The following is a 20,561-nucleotide window of genomic DNA, read 5'->3' as shown; positions in this document are numbered from 1 at the left end:
GACTGCGGGGTCGTGATAACCAGCAGCAACTTCTTGGCAGGGATGCTCAACGTGCTCAACCGTCAACCAGGCCAGCTGTGCTAACGGCCCGACTCAATGGTGCCGCTCACTCGCGCAAGAATAGCCTCCCATGACACAATACACACCCATCAAAACTGTCCAAGAATACATACTGCCGTGCCTAGTGTTTGGAAATCAGAATGTAGTCACGTCTTTGGCCAACTTTGCTGATAAAAAGGCAGCGCCGCCTTGTACAGTACGAGACAAAAAGTATTTAACCAGATGGGGTACCTGGCTATATATACTATAATATATTATAGAATATTAGTGCATGCTTCTAGATGGGTAAATATGTTCCGCCACAGATTGTATGTCCAAATCCTGGTTTCTTTTCTTTTCTTTTTTTTTTTTTGTCCAGCTCGGAAAAGACATTGACTAATGTGTATTCTCCAGAAACTAAACATCTTCAACAATCACTCCCGAGCACTCAGAAATCCTCACGGTAGAATTCTTCAGGGTATTAAACGAAAGCCTATACGAGTTCAACCCTGCGGGTGTGGCATGGAATGTTGCCTTTGAGGCTTTTGAGGAGGCAAGCATATACGTCTGAGTCTCACGGAATAATGCAGAAACAACTTAAAGGCGGCCATAAACTCTCCTAGATTTATTCAGCTAGTAGCTCCAACTTGTGCACTCTGAGCTACACGCCCGATAACATCTTCATTTCCTTCTGCTGCAAAGACATCTTATATTGGGAAAGGTCATGTTCCATCATCATAATGTACTTGGTCAAGAAAATATAGAAATATAAATATATACCTTTGGGGGGGATTCGAGCGTTGGAAATCGTCTCAAATATACAACCAACCAATCGCCGTCTCTTCACTGAAGGGTTCCCCCCCTGCTCAAGTTAAGAATTTAGGCACCGTTGCCGTTGTAGGCAAGGTAGTTGACAGTGCCAGAGGGAACACCCTTGAGCGCGTTCTTGGTAGCAGTGTCCTGGATCTTCTTGCAAAGAGCGGCAGGGGTAGTCTTGCCTTGGAGCGCACTGAGGTAGGCAGCCAGGCCGGCAATATGGGGAGTAGCCATGGAGGTACCAGAGATGGTGTTCTAAACCTTGTTAGAGCTGGTGCTGAAGCAAAAGCGTGTCTCTAAGCTTATCGAGGTAGGTACAATACTTACAGTGCTGCCACCAATCCAGGTGGAAAGAACACCGGTACCAGGAGCGAAAATATCGACAACTTTGCCGTAGTTGGAGAAGGAAGATCGGTTGTCATTTGAATCAGTGGCACCAACAGTGCAGGCAGAAGGCTCGGAAGCGGGAGAGGTGTTCTGGGCATCCCGGTTATCGTTGCCAGCGGCGACGGCAAGGAAGACACCAGAATTGACCAAAGCAGCAGCACCTTGGTTGACGGACGCCGAGTAGCCACCTCCCAGGCTCATGGAAGCAATGGCGCCTTTAGGGCAGCCGCGGGTCTTGGAGTCCTGTGCAACGTAGTCCATGCCACTGATGATACCGGAGTAGGAACCACTGCCCTGGTTGTCAAGAACCTTGACACCATAGAGCTTAGCCTTTTTGGCAACACCGTAGCTTTTGCTACCAATGGTACCAGCGCAGTGAGTCCCATGGCCGTGGCCATCAGAGGTTTGACCGCTGATGAAGCTCTTAAGAAAAGTGGCGCGACCCTCAAACTCCTGGATGATATTGTTAAATTTCCTACTCCGCGCTATGGAGTTTTGACGGCACAACTTACGGGGTGGGAGGCCTCAATACCAGTGTCAATGATATATACGCAAGTACCCTCACCGGCACTATCATCGTAGCGATAGGTGGTGCTTCCCTTCTGGCGGTGTGAGATGCGCCCAAGACCCCAGGGAGCACCGCTCTGCTCAGTGATGCCGCTGATACGCATCACGGCGTCCTTCTCAATGAAATCGACCTATGGGGCAGCGGGTCAGCAACAAACACCTACATGTCTCCCTTGACTACCTAGGTAAGTGGGAGGGGGTACTTACACCGGGGTGCTCACGAAGCATCTTCAGCTCCTCCTTGGTGAGGGAGCCTGCAAACCCATGGAAGGCGTGCTCGTAAACGAAGTCGGCTTTGGAGGTAAGAGCGCTGACCGTGTCATCGGTAGCGATACGGGCAATATCATCCTTGAACTTGACAATATACTTGTCGGCAATGATGCTCTCAGCCTGAGGAGTGAAGAGAGGAGCTGGCTCAGCGCGCCGGCCAATGGTGGCAGGGGCAGCCAGAACGGCTGGGAGAAGAGTGAGAAGAGCAGACAGATGCATGATTGCAAATTCTAGTACGGGACCAAAGACCAGAGGTGTTGGGCAGAAACCGAAGTTGATTTGATGGAATGAAGCTTGCGTGATGAGGATGAATCCAGGACAGATCCAACTTCAAGGCGGCGAAGAAAGGTCATTTTATATTCAAAAGATGCCGTCTTGTTGTCTCCATCTAGGTCAATGTGTAGACGATCTAGGTTGAGAGGGAAGCCTCCATCTGAAACCATCACCTTCCAGAACTGGAAGCTGTTTGTTCTTTGCAGACGTACAAGATTGTGACGGCGAAGCTAGACATGCTGTAGAACAAGGCCCTGGACGGCCGAATCTGCGGGAATCGACGCTCAATATTTGGCGCCTAGGATAATACACTAGAAGTGGCTCTGTCGGTGACGGCGTTGATAACAGCTTCTTGTTGAATGCTAGCGTGGAAAGCAGTATGTGGTCAGGAATCCGGGGACTGAAGGATGATGCAACCTTGGGATAACGATGCCAAGCTCCATTGATTGCTTTTGTGAGGCTAGGGAAGCCTCATAGTGGCCATCTACGGATATCACGAGACTTGACAATTATCAGGGACGTGTTCCACTGCATGAAAAGTACATTGAAGGGACTGGCCGTCAAGGGGAAGAGAGAGGGAAAAGAAAACAAGGGGGGTGGGTTTCTGTAAACGCCTCCTTGACTTGAAAGCTACGCAAGTAAACAGGATGTTGTCGTCTATGCCAGTTTAGTCTCATTTTGCGTCATTTCCTAAGCAGAGACAATCCTGGTTTCGGCCGTTGTACAACCCTTTTTATCTTTTGCGCAACTTCAACACCCTTTTCGTGTAGCTGCCTGTGAGCGCTTTCCTCGGCCAGTTCCGAATGTAATCTGGGCTTGGTGGTGCCCATCATCATCAGCATAGCCTGCCAAACCAACAAGCAGGGTGTAGTTGAGGGGGTTTCAGAGAACACTGACGAGAGAATTCCTCCGCGTGGACCAATTGAGGATGAAAACCATATGAAGAAGTGAATGGTTGCCGACTTATCATCCACAGGATCACCAACCAGGATCACCAACCTCCAGGTGCCTGTTCAGCCAGTAGTGCTCAACACTGACAACTCATTGTCGCATCATGTGCACCATGATGGGTGACGAAGTTGCAGGTTGCAGTTGTGCTGGCGCCCGTCGCGACAAGCATTGCTTTTTGCCGAGAGCTCAGAAGATAAGAATGACTGATTCATGTGGTGCTGAGTGGTGCTGACGGTGCGATGTAACCTCCAAATGTTCTGCACCCGTGTGCCTTCCTATTTCTTCCATAGTGCGAGTCGCTTCATTTCATTGATATTGTGGGGGAACAGTCCAACACCGCCGAGGCACCAAGTCGGCGATGCAAGAAGCTGCAATGTAGAGCCTAGCGCAACAATTTCAACCACTACCAAGGCCTGCTTCCCCATGTGGCATATTTCTAATAATAAGCATCTTGGACCTGTGGGATAGTTTGGTTGTGGGGGCGCTGAGGTTAAGTTAGCTCAGACTGTTTGTATGTACGTAGTCGGTAATAATGGCAATTAACCTTCCGGTGCCTGGCTAGGAGAGGGGCCCTAGAAACTTGGCCATTGAACGGCTGCCTTGAACAAATATCAATATGGGGCAGAGTTCTTTCCGCTGCAGCGTCGTGGTCAGGTATTGTCTTATTCGGGTAGGATATTGCGGTTGCAATGGCCGCCCATCTGCCCGAGCATCGATCCGAGAATCCGTAACCATGACCGTGGCCGTGGCCGTGGCCGTGGCCCGGCCCGGCTTGCTCACGCCAGAGGCTCCAGGCAACGCCTGTGCAACATGGGGGTCGGTGTGACCATCTAGGTGCTGAGAAACAATATCTCATTGGGCGAATCATGGCGGGGATCCCTTGACTTCCGGATGAAGCTGAGATGAAAGGATTCTGCGCTGGCGCACATACATAGTCTCGGGGTTTGGAGCAGATGATGGCCATGCCAATGCCCACTCACACTGCTACTGGAGAGGCTAAGAAGCAGGGAGTTGGGTAGTTGTTGAGATTTCGACGAGATAGGCAAGAGGTGAGCCTGCACGTTGCAAATAGAATTCTGGACCAACAACCATGTTTATTATGCATACATACATACGTATGTGAAGACATGCCGGTGGCAGTTGAGCAGCCATATTCGTCAGGAGGAGAAGAATCACAATAGAAAACGTAGCGATGAGCGAAGCGGGGACCAGGTACGGAAACCCAAGTAGTAGTGTCTTGCGCCAAGTTGATTGCGTACACACCAACATGGAAGTATCCCAACAATTGTGTCGTGCAGTCCCCGCGTACGGGCGTACTATCTACCTACCTAGGTAGGTATGTTTGATGTTTCGAATAGACACGTTCTTGACTGGTGCTCAATTGAGACGTTACCTTTGGCAAACGGCTTGACCGACCAGGCAGGTGGCGAAGTCTCCCAAGGCAATACAGCTCAGCCCAACAGCAATATTGAGATGCAAGCCGTACAGGCGGCCTTGTGCCTCAATGGAATTGGTTACATCAAAGTCGCGGGTGCTAGCATCGGCGGAGTTATCGCCATGGTATGGCCGCCCTGGTCACCATGGCTTCCTGTTGGGACGAACATGCCGCTGGCATTGCCGGGAACGCAGATGTGGCGGACTAGTTATTGCCGTTAGCCTTGGAACTATGGCAAACTTTTCGAAAAGCTAAAGCTGTTCTGTACATGAAAACCAAGCAGGTGAGAAGAGCTTAGGCAACAGCACTATCCGCGGAGGCGCAATGACGCGATCCGTCCAGGCCAGGCCAGTCATCTTGGCACATGTATGTCGATTCTTGTAATTGCCTAGTTTGGGAAGATGGAGGGGCTGATCAACGGATGTCAAGACACCTAGGAGGTCATTGCCTTGATTATTGTGACTCTGCGTTCAGAGTAGTCATCCCATGGCGGCCTTGGCAACTTGCTCAGGTCGGTTCTGTTAGTGGGCAAATTAACAACAAGTAAAGGGCCAAGTTCACCAACTTGCGTATCGGAAGTGGCGGCGGGGAGGCAACATGTGGTCGAGAGCGGCGGTCACTGTCCGCGCTGAGAAGAAAACAAGAGCCTAGCAACATGGAGTGAAGAGATAATGATGGGAGTTGATCTGGCCGTTGGTGGTTGAGGCTGACTGGCCAAACAGGAAACCGGACCCGCATCGCCAAGTCGCGCCTGCCCCATTGAGTCCGAAGTCTGATCTGTTGCAACTTATTAAAATACATAGTATGGCCATTCACAGCCGCGAGGCGCTTCGAGACTCAAGTCTTGAGGCCCAAGACTCGAGATTAAGTTACTCGCGTGGTCCGTGCCTAAATTACGCAACACAATGCAAAAAGATGAACATGGCTTCCGCTCCTCTTGGGACAAGCGCTGGAGGATTGAGACGTGTACGTCGACAGGGTGTAAGTGTAATGTTTTATATCTCCATGCACACAGCACGCCGCCCAAGTCTGTGCCTGCTCAAGCTCACACCAGGATTGGAAGCGTCTAGTCTGAGTAATATGTATGGTCATCTTTGATCAAATGAACGGGATATCACATCAGTTGATCAGTTGATCGGAGCGGCACCTCAGCCACCACCATTCTTTGGTCCGATTTCTCCACTCCCCCCCGCTTCGACTAGGCCGATTTGCAACTTCCAACCTCCAACGTCGACTTAGTTCTCACTCCGAGCTCCCAGTCACACCTCCGATAACCTTAGTGCCCTTTGCCCTTTGCTTCTTTGCTCTTCATATCGCCTAACAAGGCAGCTTGGCCATCTGCGTGCTGCAATTTGCTCCAGGACCGAGCGGCCGCCGAGGCAACCATGCCCATTTGTTGAGACTAGGGCCAGCTCAAGAGGTACTGTTACACTGCCCGAGCCTTTGGCTTTCGACATGGCATCGTCTACAACTCCGCGTAGACGACGCTACAAAGATACGCCTTCTACGCCGGTGTCGCGTTCCGAGGCGGAGGAATTGCCTTCCTCTGAGAAGAAACGGCTCGATGGTGTCTGGCAGGATGGCCTGTGGTGGTGTAAGCTTGCTTCTTCTATTCCCTCGATACTTGTCCATCAACGCCGTGTGTTCAGGGCACCACCTCACCCATGTGTCGTCAAATGATATGTTTGTATTACATCTTGATGAGCCTTGCATGATGAGCGTGGTGATATGACCTTGCGACGGCCGATTTACTTGAGACAATAGCTGCGCCGGACTGACAACTCATATCATGTGACCAGGTAACTGTGATCCTCGCAAGAAAGCCGTACTTCGTGAGGTGAAGAAAGAATGCCCCAACAAAGGCAGACTTTTCTGGACCTGTGAAACACATCGCCGTCTGTCTTGCAACTTTTTTCTATGGAGAGATGATGCTGTCGTTCGAGAATCCAGCTTCGCCCCTGGGTCCGACGCCGATGTGGTGGACGACCGGGCTGTGCCAGCAAGACCCAAGACCCCAACCTTTACTCAAAGGCCTCTGGAGTCCTATGGAATTCAAGCTACACCGTCATCTCGGCGATCTGGAATCTTGGGAGGCGTAAATAAGACCTCCAAAGCGGCTGATTCCAGCCCAACAAGCACCCGTAGGACACGAGAAACGCAAGCATTAGCACCAAAGGCCAGTCCCGCTACTCCTAGCTCAAAGAGGAAGAGGAACCCGAATGATTCTTGGGACCAGGACGAGGACGAGTTCACGGACCTAGATTCGGATGCGGAGCGTCAATTGGCCGAGATTACGGACAAGAGTGTCCAAATGGCCACTCGGCGCCGCTCCTCAGACGACGTATTTGCCACACCTTCCACAAATCGTCGTACTACTGTCATCGTTGGCGGCTTGCCCACACCATCTGTGTCCAGAACGTTGTTCCCTGCGTCGGAAGCAAAACGTTCCAAGGCGGTGTCATTTGAGGAGCCGACGTCCTCCGGTACTCTGAAGACACCGTCCAAGACGCTATCCTCAGACTCGAACTTCAGCCTTGTCTCTCCCTCAAGTAGTCCCCACGGTGCCAGCACTCAGGACGTGACAGAGAATGTCATGGCGCTGTTGAGTCGCCAGAAAATTGACCCAGCTGTTCTTCAATCTGTGCAGGAGCTACTATTGATGTCAGCCCGGAAAACCAAGGGTGTCTCCAAGGGTAGAGATTCAGCGCGCGCGGCACTCAAAGGGAAAGACAAGAAGATTTCCCAACTACAAGAGAAGATACGGGACCTGGAGAATCAAGCTGCGTACAATCACAAGAGAATGACTGATATGAAGGCACAGTTGATACGACTTTACGAAGAAAACTAACACGGCATGGATGAGCAGTGACCAACGATTGATGGGCATAGAGCGCGAGGAGTTTCGACTTGGTTTTCGTTTTCTTATGCTTCTTGGATATCTTTATACCTACGCGTACCTAGTAGCTATACCTTTCGAACTAGACAAAACAGAACAAAATGTAGCTTTTTGCTCTCGTTCCTGCGTCTCACAAACCCCCCATCATCCTCCCACTTTCTCCAACTTGACCTCGTCATATATTCCCAATTACCGGCCGGACAGTCCAGCACATGCAATCCGCCATCGTCTCCCAAGCCGCCCACGCCCTATTGGCATGCATCCTCGACCGTCCCCTCCCCCGTGACAAGTGTAGTAGTAGTCCTCGGAAGAACACCTCCTTACTCACCCAAGCACAAGGACATCCTTCCCTCCCAGCTCCCGCAAGAACTTGCATGACGCTTAAAGTCGGCAAACAGCCCCCATCATCAACCGGAAATAGCCTGTCATTATGCCATTAGCGGCACCAGCCCGCCTCCTTTCCGCGTATTCCGAGATGCGAGCACTCCATATAGCTACGGCGAACCAACCCATTTGTACAACAGCCCGCGCAACAAGGCACGCATAGCCCGCGCGACGTAATACAATGGGTTACCTCGACCCCTTGCAGCCTCGTCACGAAGCAAGACCCCGTCATCAAGCCACACCATCTGCTCTCGGAAAGGTCCCGAGATTAACGACGGCTGTGAGACATGACATGTGTGACCTGCAGGGGCTGTTTGTGCGACGATAAAGTCAAGTGATTTGGCAGTGAAAAGAAGACGGATAGAGAAAAAAAAAGAAAATTTTCCTTACAACTTGACTACATAGCTAACCGCTCCAGGAACTTCATACACATCTAGCCTCCTTCGGCTACACCAACACACGACATGTTGGCGCGCCACCATCTCCACGGCCCGTAACAGAGACTTCCTCCCAACTAATCCCGGATATATCGCATGTCTTACAACAAAGGAGACGCCTCGATTCCGTGGTTAATATTCTTCTTGTTTTTTTTTTTTTGCCATCCCAGTAACCGTAATCCAGACACGCCCTTCCCCACCCTACTCATGCCACGTCTTGTTTAGTATACACGCTTAAAGGGAGGTACAGGCTTGCACTCGTTCTCATCCAGAGTGGTTGAAATAACGCGACGGTATGACAGGTCGACCTTGCCGTGAGGCGTTTTCTGGAAGGATAGAGTGTGCTTCATCCAGTTCTTGTCGTCACGGTCGGGGTAATCCTCGCGAGCGTGGGCACCACGGGACTCCTTTCGGGCAGCGGCGGCAGTAGCAGTTTGGGTACTATAAACATAAACCAGGTTAGCCTCGGAGAGACCGAGTCACATAAGACACATGTCAGTATGGATATTGCAACTTACGCGCAAGTCAAGAGGTTTCGCAGTTCCAGAGTCTCGACGAGGTCAGAGTTCCAGATCATGCTGCGGTCTTTGATGCCAACTTCCTTGAACAATGGGTCAATTGCGTTCATCTTACGAACGCCCTCGTCCAAACTCTCCTGGGTTCGGAACACTGAGACATCAGTCTGCATAGCTTTCTGCATGGCCAGACGGATCTCAGCAGTGCTCTTTGGGCCATCCGAGGTTCGAACCTGGTCCAAAACCTCAATATGGTCAGAACCAGCATCAGCAGCAAGAGGCTTGTGCTTCTCCCCAGGCTTGAAGTTGTCACGGATAGTGTGCGAAACAGCACGCCCGAAGACGACAAGATCCAGCAGAGAGTTGGCGCCAAGACGGTTAGCACCGTGGACAGACACGCAGGCAGCCTCGCCACAGGCGAACAGACCGGGAACCACCTTGTCCTTGCCCTGCTCATCGACGGTAAGCACCTCACCAGTGTAGCGAGTCGGGATACCGCCCATGTTGTAGTGGACAGTAGGTAAGACAGGAATAGGTTGCTTTCGGACATCGACGCCAGCGAAGATACCAGCGGTCTCGGAGATACCAGGCAGACGCTCAGCAAGAATTTCGGCAGGCAAGTGGCTGAGCTGGAGGAAGATGTGATCCTTCTCAGCACCGACACCACGGCCATCACGAATTTCCATGGTCATGGATCGAGAAACGACATCACGAGAGGCCAAATCCTTAGCAGTAGGCGCGTAACGCTCCATAAAACGTTCACCCTCAGAGTTGAGCAGGTAACCACCTTCACCACGAGCACCCTCAGTGATCAAGCAGCCGGCACCGTAGATGCCGGTAGGATGGAATTGAACAAACTCGAGATCCTGGTTGGGCAGACCAGCACGGGCAACCATGGCCATGCCGTCACCAGTGCAAGTATGAGCAGACGTGCAGCTAAAGTACGCACGACCATAACCACCGGTAGCCAGAACAGTGTTGTTGGCAAGGAATCGGTGCAGAGTACCATCCTCCTGGTTATAGGCGAGGACACCGCGGCATTCGCCATCCTGCATAATCAGATCCAGAGCGAAATACTCGATGAAGTAGTTGGTGTTGTGGGCAAGGGACTGGCCGTAGAGAGTATGCAGAAGAGCGTGGCCGGTTCGGTCAGCTGCGGCGCAGCATCGGTAGGCCTGGCCGCCCTTGCCGTACTTCTGGGACTGTCCACCGAAAGCTCGCTGGTAGCTATGAAAGAATAGAAAGCGTCAGCACACTCGGAGCATTTCATGTAGGCCCTCTCAACATCAAGTGGGGGTCGTGGCTCACATTTTTCCCTCCTCGGTTCGGGAGAAGGGGCAGCCATAGTGCTCGAGCTCGATAATGGAGGCGGGAGCCTCACGGGTCATGTAATGGATAGCATCCTGGTCGCCCAGCCAGTCAGAGCCCTTGACGGTATCGTACATGTGCCATCTCCAGTCATCCTCGTGCATGTTGCCGAGAGCAGCGTTGATGCCACCCTGGGCGGCGACAGTGTGACTTCGAGTGGGAAACAGCTTGGAGATACAGGCAGTGTTGAAGCCAGCCTCGGCGAGACCAAAGGCAGCACGAAGACCAGCACCACCGGCACCGACGACGAGGGCATCGTACTCGTGGTCCTGAATATCGATGACGAGTTAATTCGGCTGTCATTGCTTTTGAGGGCAGTGGTGAGCCGGGATTGCTCGGGGCCGCGTAGAAATACGTACAATGACGTTGTACTTTGTGCTGACATGAGGAGAAGCCTCCTTGGCTCTCAGGGGATGGTTGGCAATAACTCGAGCTGCAATTGTAGTCCGGAAGTCAGCCCATGCTCGCAGTTGTGTCGTTGCATCCCGAGGTCAGACTCACCGGCAGGTCGCGTGGTAGAAAAGGCCCTGGCCTGGCTTCTCGCCAATCGCGAAAACTAAATGACAACACAGCACGTCAGCATAGATTCCAGAGCGCAATCAGTTGCAAGCAATTGAGCGGCCAAAAGCGGTCAGTCGTCCGTCGTTCGGTAGAGAGCCGGCCATCAACGGGACGAAGGGGACGGTTTGGATTGGGCACGAGCTCGCAACGAGGGGGGACGCAGTACGCACAGCAGAGCCAGAGGCCAATTTCCTCAGAGCCATAGAAGAAGCCATGGTCAAGAGTTTTCGCGTTCACCTAAGCTGCATGCGCAGAAAATTGAGACGCGATGGCGTTGAAGCTCGGCGGATGGAGAGAGAATATCCAGACCAAAGTCACGAACCACGGTGGTTGATGGGATTCCTTGCGCTGCTTGGCATTGGATGCTCACTTTCGGAACAAGCGTGCTCGGTTCCTCGGTTCATTTGGCCAATCAGCGCGCAGCCATTAGCAGCCTTCAAGCGCTGGTTTGGCCTCTGCCTTTTGGTCCAATAGCCTAATAAACCGTCACACCAAGTGCCACCAACAGTATGCATGTACATACATACTGCATGGCTGCCGATGGCGACTGACAGGGCATATAATCGATTTTTTTGCTCCCCATTGATAACGGCCTTCTGCACTTTTAAGCCTCATTTTTTTTTCTTACGTCTCTCACGCTGTCTCCAGTTCTGTTGGTCTCGGCGCTCGTCCCGCAAACTCATCGTCGGACGGATAATCTTCGCTCTAAGCTCCGAGACCCGTAGGCATCACATGGAAGAGCCTCCATGTCCCGGCTTGTTTCCACCTCCCGTGCTGACCTGTTTCTCGGTACTCCGTACTCCGTACTTTCCAATTTTATTCGCTCGCCCCACAAGACGGTAATCAGTCAACGCCAGGCTTCTTCCAATGACTTGTTACCAAGTACGAGCATTATCACCATGGGAGTGACAGCCGTCTGGACACGGACAAAAATAACCTAGAAATCAATGCTTTTATTCTGACTTGAATTCTAGTACTAATAGCCTAGGTATCTTGACTAACACGATAAGTTGCCAGCAAAACTTAAACATTAGAGCATAATGACTCTACGCTTCCATGCGGCATGCATAAAGATGTATGAGGACTCAACTTGCGAAAACATCCTCAAAGTACTGCCCCTTGCACATACATTAACTTGCCAACACCTCCCGCAGCATGACCAAGAAATTGTCATGCAGCTTGTGGACCTCAGAGATCACAGGCTTCGCCGGCTCCCCTGCACTGCGGCGGAGTCGATCTTGTTTCTTCGCTCTTCTGCGTCTCTCGGCCGAGATTGGATCCAGCTCATCCTCTTCCTCCGCCTCCGCCTCCTTTTCGGACTCGGACTCGAAGTCATATGCCATTTCCTGCAGGTCTTGTCCGTCTAAGCCAAAATCAGTAGAATCGAAGCCAGTTCCAATGGCCCCTACAGAGCCTAGAGGCCCGCCCTCTGCGGCCATCTTCTGTCGCGTCTTGTCGTGGTGCCACTTCTTCCTCGCCTCTTGCCATGAGATGAGAGAGTTGATCTCTTGAATGGCCTTTTCCTTGTCTAAAATTCCAGCACTAACACCGCCTTCAAACAATGCATTAACATTAAGCTTTCCGTTCTTGGGTCCGTGGCGGAGGAACTCGAGGATTCCTTCGATCCAGCCCATGAGCTGCGTAAAGAGGCCATTGTCGTGTGTGTGGACCTCATGGACAAATTTGTAAAAGTTATGCTCGTGTCTCTGGCATAAATCGATAAAAGCTTGAACTGTCTGGTTGGGATCTGCCGAGGCATCCTGCTCTCTGCACTTGTCGACGACCTAATCATTGTTGAACGGTTAGCAAGGTAGTCTTGTAATAACGGCGGACGGCGTGTGTTGATCTTGCCTGAATCATGTCATCTATAAAGACCGCAAAGTCTGTGACACTATTATAGACATTGGCGGACTTGTAAACTCTAACAAGAGGCTCGTAAAAGATTGTAAACAGATCTCGGAATAGTTGCAGTGTCACCGGCTCCTCAATTAGTCGAAGCATCATAGCCTTGTCTCGCTGTCGTGTGCAGAGCTTAAGAAGCTGCTTCAGATACGAGAACAGTTGCGCGCCTTGCTTTAATTCCTCGTCAACGTTCTCGACGGCATTGTTGAACGCAACGTATGCATTAAACAGACGCTGGATTTGTTCACCAGTCAATTCGGGCTCGATGAGATCGGATCGCATAATGGCAACAATAAGGTCAATCTGCTCCTCTTCAGCCTCCAAGCGAATAGCGGCTTTCAGATCTTCCTCGGCGTCTGTGTATCTCTTTAGCTTGTCAGTAAAGACGGGGTCCGCAATCTTGTTTGTCAGAGCGTCAATCGACTTTTGGAAGCTCTTGATCCCGTCATTGAGAGTGAGAGAGAAAATTCTTTGCATTAGTGATCTGGTACCAAACGGTTGGGCAAGGAAGATGTCCAGCACACCCGACATGACTGCCGCCGGGTTGGCAATGCGAATGACATTTTTGAGGACCGAGTAGGGGATCAGAGAGTGAATGCGCTTCGCTTGGGCAAAAATCTCGGGCGAATTATCCTCCGCAAGGAAGAGGTGATAAATCACAGCCGCAATTTCAATCCTCAGCCACTCTGCAAATTTTTGATACCGGAGACTGAGGTCTTGGATCGTCTCCTTTTCCTTTATTTCCTTGAAAAGCATTGTAAGACCGTTTCGCTCGACAATATCCCGCCGAAAGCTGTGTCCCGCTTAGCACCAAGACGTTGGTGATGAAAGTAGGCTAAAGGCTTAGACTTACTGCTCCATGTATTCGTCAAGTTCCGCGGCTCTCTTCCTCGCAATCTCATAAAACTGTTTCTGTTCCTCGATTCTCTTCTCGTCGATAGCCTTGCGCCTCATAATGTCCTCTACATCATCGTCGGTGGGGGTGATGGGGTCACCGCTCAGGAACTCTTGCATGGCTTTGGTGTTGGCAATCTGAGGGTTGTGCAACAGAGACCTCAAAAAGGCACGAAGAGAAACGCGCGAGGATTCTCTCCACAATACCACGCTCTGCTATGTACTTGTAAGTTTCAATCAAGACCTCGGGCATGGTGTAAGTCGCATACGCACATCATCAGCATCCTGCTTCTCAGGACTCTGCTTCCCATCAACCGAAGGTCGAGGAGACTCTCTTGCGGAGCGAATAGATTGAGCGGAACCAGGTTTTCGTTGGCCTAATTAGGTGCGTGTCAGCTTCGGCAATGTCAAGCAATCGCAAGTCGTATATATCCTACTGGGTGCTGTGGGCGACAACAGCGACGAGATACCGCCAGACTGCGGCACGGGGGCATTTGTGAGTCGCGTGGAAACGGACGATACAGACGACGCATCCGAATCATCGGCATTGCTCCATCCGGTCCACAGCCCAGATGCCGTCGTGCTAGACTTATTCTTCTTGGGTAGAGGGGGCAGAATCCGGCCAGGCAACTCCGTCTTTATTCGCTTGTGAAGTCTGCTAAAGTCTCCATACCTCCGTCCGACAAAGTGCTCCAGCTCGCCCTTTTGCTTAATACGAAGCAAGAACTCGGCGTGTTTGTGCTGCCGGATCCTCCCCTTGACAGTCATGACGCGCACACCAGCGACATTGACATCCCACCCATTGATGTAGTTGCCCTCGGGTATACTATGCATTACACCAGTCTCAATAGCGTTGCTGTCCACAATCTCAATCTCTGAGAAGCGAATACGCTCTTCGAAGCCAGAGGATGTTGGTATGCCAGAAACCATCATCAGCTCGATGAGCTTCTGGGCCTTGATGGCAAGCTTTCTCCGCTTGGTTTCCTCAAGCCGGTCTTCGGATGATGAGACGCGCTTAACTGCAAATGACTCCAAGAACTACACGGTTTGTGCCACTTTTATTAGAAGTGATGTTTGCGGGGAAGAAGAGAAGAGGGGGGAGGGACCCGTAACAGAACGGTGAAGACATACAACTTGGAGTTTGTCTTGCCAAAACTCCTTTTCCTTGGCCTTGTCGAGGAAAGGAAAATCTCGAACATGGTGGACGAAAACGAAACGAAGAATGGGGAGTTCCGACTCCTCAGGCGGGACCTCACCACGCTCAGAACGAAATGGCGCGCCGAATCGCTGAAGAGCGGTTGGAGAGTTGAGCTCGTCGATTTCCCATTTCGCCTGCTTGGAAATAAGCTCGCGCTTGAGGTCTTTTGGGAAAATTGAAAGGTTAGCATCACATGACAGTCGCCCGGCGGTATGCCTATGGCATATATGGCATACGGGATATCTATGCTCGCGGGAGGCACAACGCACAATGTTCTTGCTTCCCCGTCAGGGTCTGTCCAGGAGCAGCCGTTCCAAAGCTGGTCTGTCGGATGGGAAGTTCTTTTGCTTCGACAGCGTCGGTGGTGGTGGTGGTGGTGGTGGCAGCAGATGCTGCAACTTCGGCCGACGGGGTGACGTCGCTATCTTGAGCCATGGCGACAAGGTGTGCGTAGTAGTACCAGTCGGGGCAGATGTTCGAACTATCAGCTGGTGCACCTTCTTCCCCGGGGCGCCAGCTTTCCGGTGAACGAGGGGAAGCCTTAGGAGATGCGGTCGAATGTATTCAACCGGGAGAGCTGGGCGGCTCGGGAAGATGCTCAGGGTGAATGTAGACTGGAAGTTATGGCGGGGTTACAGCTCTGCTGGGTCGCCGTCAGACGTCAGCGGGTTACGTCAATATACTTAAGTAAGTAGAGAGAGGGGCGCAGCTACATGTAGAACCTTGACTCGACCAGACATCAATGGAGCCCTGGACAGCACTTGGAAACCACCGGGCTCTGCGCAGACACGGTCAGCTACTTAAGAAGTAGACAATGAAGAAGACGACAAAGGCAAGGACAATGTGACGGGGCTCGCGCATTCTCGTCGCCGCAGGGGACAAGGCCTTCTTATTACCATCCATCTGCGGCGGTACGGAAACGCGTCGCCGCATAAAAGACTCGAGAATGGAGACTGACACCCTCCGGTTGAGCGTTTGACTGTTTGAATGGCTCAAAAGGTGACCCAGGTTGCTCGCCGAGCCCTTTGGTGCCTTGGCTGACCGGTGTCAATGTTACAGCCTCCACCTCCTCTCGGCGGTTAATGGGTGAATGGGTTAAAGGCCAGGATGCGCGTTGTTCGGTTGCAAGGCCATTCATCCATTGTCTACCGAGTGACTGACTATGCACAAAAACGTTGGAACAATCGGCCAACCGTGGTTTCATTTTCGCAGGCGCCAATTCTTCTTCCCCAGTGCTGTCACCGCCAGCGCATCGGGCGTCGGCGCCTCGAGCTGTTCCATATCCTTCCGTGTCTCAAGCCCAACGAGGGTTTGCACTCTGGGGCGTCAATGCACGGTGCCGTCTGGTCAATTTGATTAATTTCGACGCGACTGAAGATTACATGCACTGCACGCCGCCCGGGATCTGGAGTCGCAGGCCCCCATGGCGGGGCGCAACAGGGCACGACAGGGCACGGCAGGGCATGACGTGTGTGCCTGTCGAATCACCGCCGTCCGGCCTCAGCGCAGTGCTCGCATCTCACGTCGCGCCCCCCGCCATCCAAGCCACTGTTCAATGTTGGGAAATGGGACTGCCAACATTGACGCTCAATCTTAAACCCACATGACACACACAGTCAGCCGTGCGTGGCGCGGTACGGAGCACTGGAGTCAATGGACGGAGTATTACCGAGTTGGCAGATGTTGTCGCAAAACCCCTCCAGCCCTACCACAGACACGAACTACCCCATACCTGCATGTCACCTTCATGACACTACTTGACAACAAAGAAGAAAAAAAAGAAGAAGAGGGAAAAAGTCCCCAACCTCACGGAAGTTTTCCGTAGCCAGGACTGTGCGTCGTCCATGCACCATTCGGAAGCGGGCCAGTCCTCGCTCCAGTCGGAACACGCACTCCGAGGTCGACTACTTTCAACGTTATGTCAACTCAATGGTACGTGACTCGAGGACAAGGCAGCCCGTCTCAATGCACAAGGCCGATTTTCATCCCCCTACCCGCTTGGCACGGGCAGTGCAATGCCCTGTGATGCTACTAATATACTAGTAGTACATACATACCTCAATGTTGTCAGATCAATTGATATGCGTTCCAACAACAGTCTGGCCCGTGGCGCCACATCAGGAACCGCCGCCAAGGCCGCTCTCACCGTTTGAGGCTCCAGATAGCCGCTCACACAGCAGCCGCTGTTGACGCGGGCATTTAGACCGCCAACGAGCAGAATACCAATCATTGCCGTCGTGCCGCCATCCAGCGGATGAGTTTTGACGCAACCGAGACCAACTCTTCACCCTACGGAGTACACCTGCAGCAAATCATGCAAGTCGGCGAGGCTCAAAACGTCACGCTGCAAGCACAATTGTGGCTGAGCACCATCAACCACAAATGCACCGTTTTGTGAAGCCTGTCGGTGATGCCGAGCCTGGCGCCATTTGAGCTACGTATTTATACATACCTAGGTAGGTAGTTGCCGTGATGAATATGCAGTCCTCTCTACCTAGAAATACATAGAGGGTAGTAGTCGCGTGCTCTACATCCTCCTTCAGGTTGATACACATACAGCGTCGTCAGCACACAAACGGAGGAGACGCCTCACAAATGGGCTTCAAGTTGGTCAGCAGTTGGGCCAAAAAGCTAGCTGACGTCACCCACGCCGCCAGTCACACATCATGTTGCCCTCACAAAGGTTGTGATGCATCCCGAAAAGGACATCAAAACAAGGAAACTCCTTTTGAATAAATGACCAAGGGTATCGTTGGAATCGTTGAATGCTTCAAGAAATCCAGGTCAAAACGCCAAACCACGTGCTGCGTAAACGACCCGAGCAAAATGTACTGCCAAATCACTCACAATTCATCAAACGCTCGCAACCTCGCGTCATCCCCGAGGGGCGCTTTCCAAAGCAACCTCCTCCCAGACTCTTCTGTGCTCTCGCTCTGGTGAGAACTCAACGTAGTCAACCACGGAGGTACGTTTGGGCTCATGCTCGCATTCCACCGCATTCCACCTTGCCCCTCCACATTCGCGTACTTCATGCCGACTACGAAGGCAATCATGACCAGAGCCAGAACTGTAGTAGCGGACCATATAATCTTGAGTTTCTTGCGCGTCTTTTCCTGCCATCGCCTGTCGGCTTGTTCCCACCTCTCAACTCTCGTCTGGACCACGTCAACCCTGGAGGCGAGGGTTTGTATCTGGTCACGGCCCCTGTGTATGCGTTTCTGGAGCGACAAGATTCTCCGTTGCTGCTCTTCAAACTGGCCAGCAGCACTTAGTTGACGAATAATATGGCTTTCCAAATCTCTCGCGTCCTTGTCGAACGATTCGCACAGGTCGTGGCAGTTTCCGGCCAAATCTTTCAGAGCAAATACCGTGTTTTGAAGGGTGCTCATTTTCTCCAGGACCGAGTAGTATGTATCGTCTAGGCGCTTTGTCATGGTGGTCGAGAAAGAGTTGAGGTCCATCAGCGACTGCTTCAAACCCCTGGATACTATTAGCATTTTTCATCGACCCCGCGAGCATCACTGGCCCGGCATGCACTCACTCAGTTCGTATCGAGGCCTTCTCCTGTGCCAGCTGCGTCTTGATTCCCATCTTCTCCCGCTTCTCCCTCGATTCCCCATTCCTTTCCCCCCTCGGCCCCAATATGCTGGCACGTCGACTCGGATTCGGGCTCATAAACGGGGTCGTTGTCGTCGTCGAGGGTGGTATATCAAGAGAATGCCGACCTTGCGCCGCAAGAATAGCCGGCGACAGTGGGGGCCTATCTTTTTCCTCGGATTGGCTCCCTTGTTGACGGTACAGATGTGGGCGACGATGAAGCTTCCCGGGCGACGCGAGCTCTGTCAGTGACCGCTTGATCTGACGCCGCCCACTAGGTTGTGAGGGCCATGGCCGCTGTGGACCATCCAAGCCATCGTCAGGTGTAGACATCATATTCCGTCTTAAGCATGTTAGATCGCCCGGTCTTGTTGTGCCATGTTCCGTGCCGAGTACCCGTCTGTGGGTGACGCAAGCGGGCCGAAGAGAGGCAAAGGGACGGAGTGTTGCTTGTTCTCGCTGGTCAGAAGAGCGAGCCCACCCGACGTGGCCAGCAGCTCCGAGAAAAGAGGTCTGGTGGGGCCTGGCGGTCAATCGTGACCGAACCCGCTTCAATGTTCACATGCCCGCAAGCACCAGCAAAGAAACGTTACGGATTGGCCGTGAAAATCCATCACCTGGCGCCGGCTAGTTTGAATAAAAAATTTCCATGTTTGAAACTGAAACAAATACAGACAGTCATTACTACCGGAGAATTCAAGATGTTGCGCAGTCCTTGATATTTTGTCAATACTAGCAGTATTTGCTCATACATACACCTCAACGCCCAAGGGGCTAGGAAGGCGCCCATGCCTAACTGTTTCCACACAACACGCATGTACATACTTCTACGTACAAGTGTTTGCAAACTCTAAAGTAACCTGTGTGTACTGCAAACAGCCTCGTTTCGTTTCGTGTTCAGCCGTGCTGTTTTTCAGCCACGGCGACGTGGGCCACACCTTATACTACTGCAAAGCGCCTATATTCGAAACGGTAGCGCAATGCATAACCACCTCCTAGCCACATCAGATTGCTCGGCAGCCAAGGCATCCATGTAATTTCGTTCGTATATTTGCCCGTTGCCCGCAAGATGTCAGTCAGTGTGTTGTAGTTCGCGCCGAGTTTCCCATGCCAACCATCCTTTAATGGTCTCATGAATTGATAAGCTTGTTGCGCTTCTCTTTTCTCTTCAATCGCTCCACGCGCTTGCGGTGCATCGTCTCCGCCATCTTCTCGTATCGCTCCTTTTCCTCCTTCTTGGCACGTTTTTCTCGGATTTTTTCCATCTTCTCCTGTAGATTGTGGTAGTTAGCCGACTGCCCCATGGGACTGACTGACCGGCTGACTACACGCGGATTGCAGACGCCACCCCGTTATCTGCGCTGTGTGCGTACCTTTCTCATTGTCTCCTTCTCCTCCTTCATCTCCTTCTCCTTTGCCTTCATTTGAGCCATAGCGGCTCTTTCTTTCGCTCGTTTCTCAAATGTGGTCAAGCCCTTGCTTGGGCGAAAGGCCTTTTTCTGTTCATGCCACTGCTTGCCTGAACGTGCGGGTGTCAGAGTCCAAAGCCGTTCCGCTTCACAAGTGAGGGCAGAGGAGCACAGCATACCATTTTTTCGCATACCAAGGGGCTTGCTTGCCCTTTCCTGGCCCTCCGCCGGTACAAGAGTGGGTGCCTCGTCGTCAGACATTGCCGTTGTGTGAGTCGTCGGATATTCGGTGACGACTGTGAAAAGAAATGCACCAAACCTCGCATCAAGGCTGGAGTACCACCTAGGTTTTTTTCTGCCGTCGACCTCACACTACAACGAGCAAAGGCGGTGTATCTGGCCAGCCTCATCCCCACGGCCGCCACATCGATCCCATAATGTGGCGCTGAATTCAGGGTCCTCCAGGGGCCGCCTGCAGCGTAACTGTGGCTGGCCCCTTCCAGACATCCAGGTGGCTCTGACGCGCCACGTCTTTTGTTACACTATTTTTGAACGACCAGGCTGTGCTCAAGTCCCTGTACTTGCCAACGGTACATATGTACATACAGACTTGAGTCGTTATGTCATTTTATCGAGTTTGCGTCCCTTGCCGCATCAGACAA

General features: G+C 52.0%; 6 protein-coding genes across 6 annotated transcripts; 1 reads left to right on the top strand and 5 right to left on the bottom strand.

The window, feature by feature from the left end:
- Positions 1-918: 918 nt before the first annotated feature.
- Positions 919-2,298, bottom strand: PR1_0 (Cuticle-degrading protease; the record flags this gene model as incomplete). Its single annotated transcript, XM_014693831.1, has 4 exons — positions 919-1,110; positions 1,183-1,695; positions 1,755-1,940; positions 2,017-2,298. The coding sequence occupies 4 exons, from the start codon at positions 2,296-2,298 to the stop codon at positions 919-921; spliced, it is 1,173 nt and encodes a 390-aa protein (XP_014549317.1).
- Positions 2,299-6,193: 3,895 nt separating this feature from the next.
- Positions 6,194-7,586, top strand: G6M90_00g012040 (uncharacterized protein; the record flags this gene model as incomplete). The annotated part of the gene is made up of 2 exons (XM_014693832.1): positions 6,194-6,332; positions 6,538-7,586. The coding sequence occupies 2 exons, from the start codon at positions 6,194-6,196 to the stop codon at positions 7,584-7,586; spliced, it is 1,188 nt and encodes a 395-aa protein (XP_014549318.1).
- Positions 7,587-8,676: 1,090 nt separating this feature from the next.
- On the bottom strand, positions 8,677-11,114 carry G6M90_00g012030 (uncharacterized protein; the record flags this gene model as incomplete). Its single annotated transcript, XM_014693833.1, has 6 exons — positions 8,677-8,896; positions 8,974-10,197; positions 10,279-10,607; positions 10,698-10,771; positions 10,840-10,894; positions 11,070-11,114. 6 exons carry the CDS (start codon positions 11,112-11,114, stop codon positions 8,677-8,679), a joined length of 1,947 nt encoding a protein of 648 aa, XP_014549319.1.
- Positions 11,115-12,029: 915 nt separating this feature from the next.
- Positions 12,030-15,328, bottom strand: G6M90_00g012020 (uncharacterized protein; the record flags this gene model as incomplete). The annotated part of the gene is made up of 7 exons (XM_066129722.1): positions 12,030-12,683; positions 12,751-13,594; positions 13,655-13,911; positions 13,969-14,072; positions 14,133-14,733; positions 14,827-15,056; positions 15,163-15,328. 7 exons carry the CDS (start codon positions 15,326-15,328, stop codon positions 12,030-12,032), a joined length of 2,856 nt encoding a protein of 951 aa, XP_065986085.1.
- A 2,408-nt stretch (positions 15,329-17,736) lies between these two features.
- Positions 17,737-18,823, bottom strand: G6M90_00g012010 (uncharacterized protein; the record flags this gene model as incomplete). The annotated part of the gene is made up of 2 exons (XM_014693835.1): positions 17,737-18,373; positions 18,435-18,823. The coding sequence occupies 2 exons, from the start codon at positions 18,821-18,823 to the stop codon at positions 17,737-17,739; spliced, it is 1,026 nt and encodes a 341-aa protein (XP_014549321.1).
- A 797-nt stretch (positions 18,824-19,620) lies between these two features.
- Positions 19,621-20,160, bottom strand: CGR1 (rRNA-processing protein; the record flags this gene model as incomplete). The annotated part of the gene is made up of 3 exons (XM_066129721.1): positions 19,621-19,761; positions 19,864-20,009; positions 20,079-20,160. The coding sequence occupies 3 exons, from the start codon at positions 20,158-20,160 to the stop codon at positions 19,621-19,623; spliced, it is 369 nt and encodes a 122-aa protein (XP_065986103.1).
- Between the last annotated feature and the right edge of the window lie 401 nt (positions 20,161-20,561).

Source organism: Metarhizium brunneum, chromosome 1, assembly GCF_013426205.1.
Source record: "Metarhizium brunneum chromosome 1, complete sequence".
Lineage (NCBI taxonomy): Eukaryota > Fungi > Ascomycota > Sordariomycetes > Hypocreales > Clavicipitaceae > Metarhizium > Metarhizium brunneum.
Note: the sequence above shows the minus strand (reverse complement) of the source record. Positions and strands in the feature narration are given on the sequence as shown.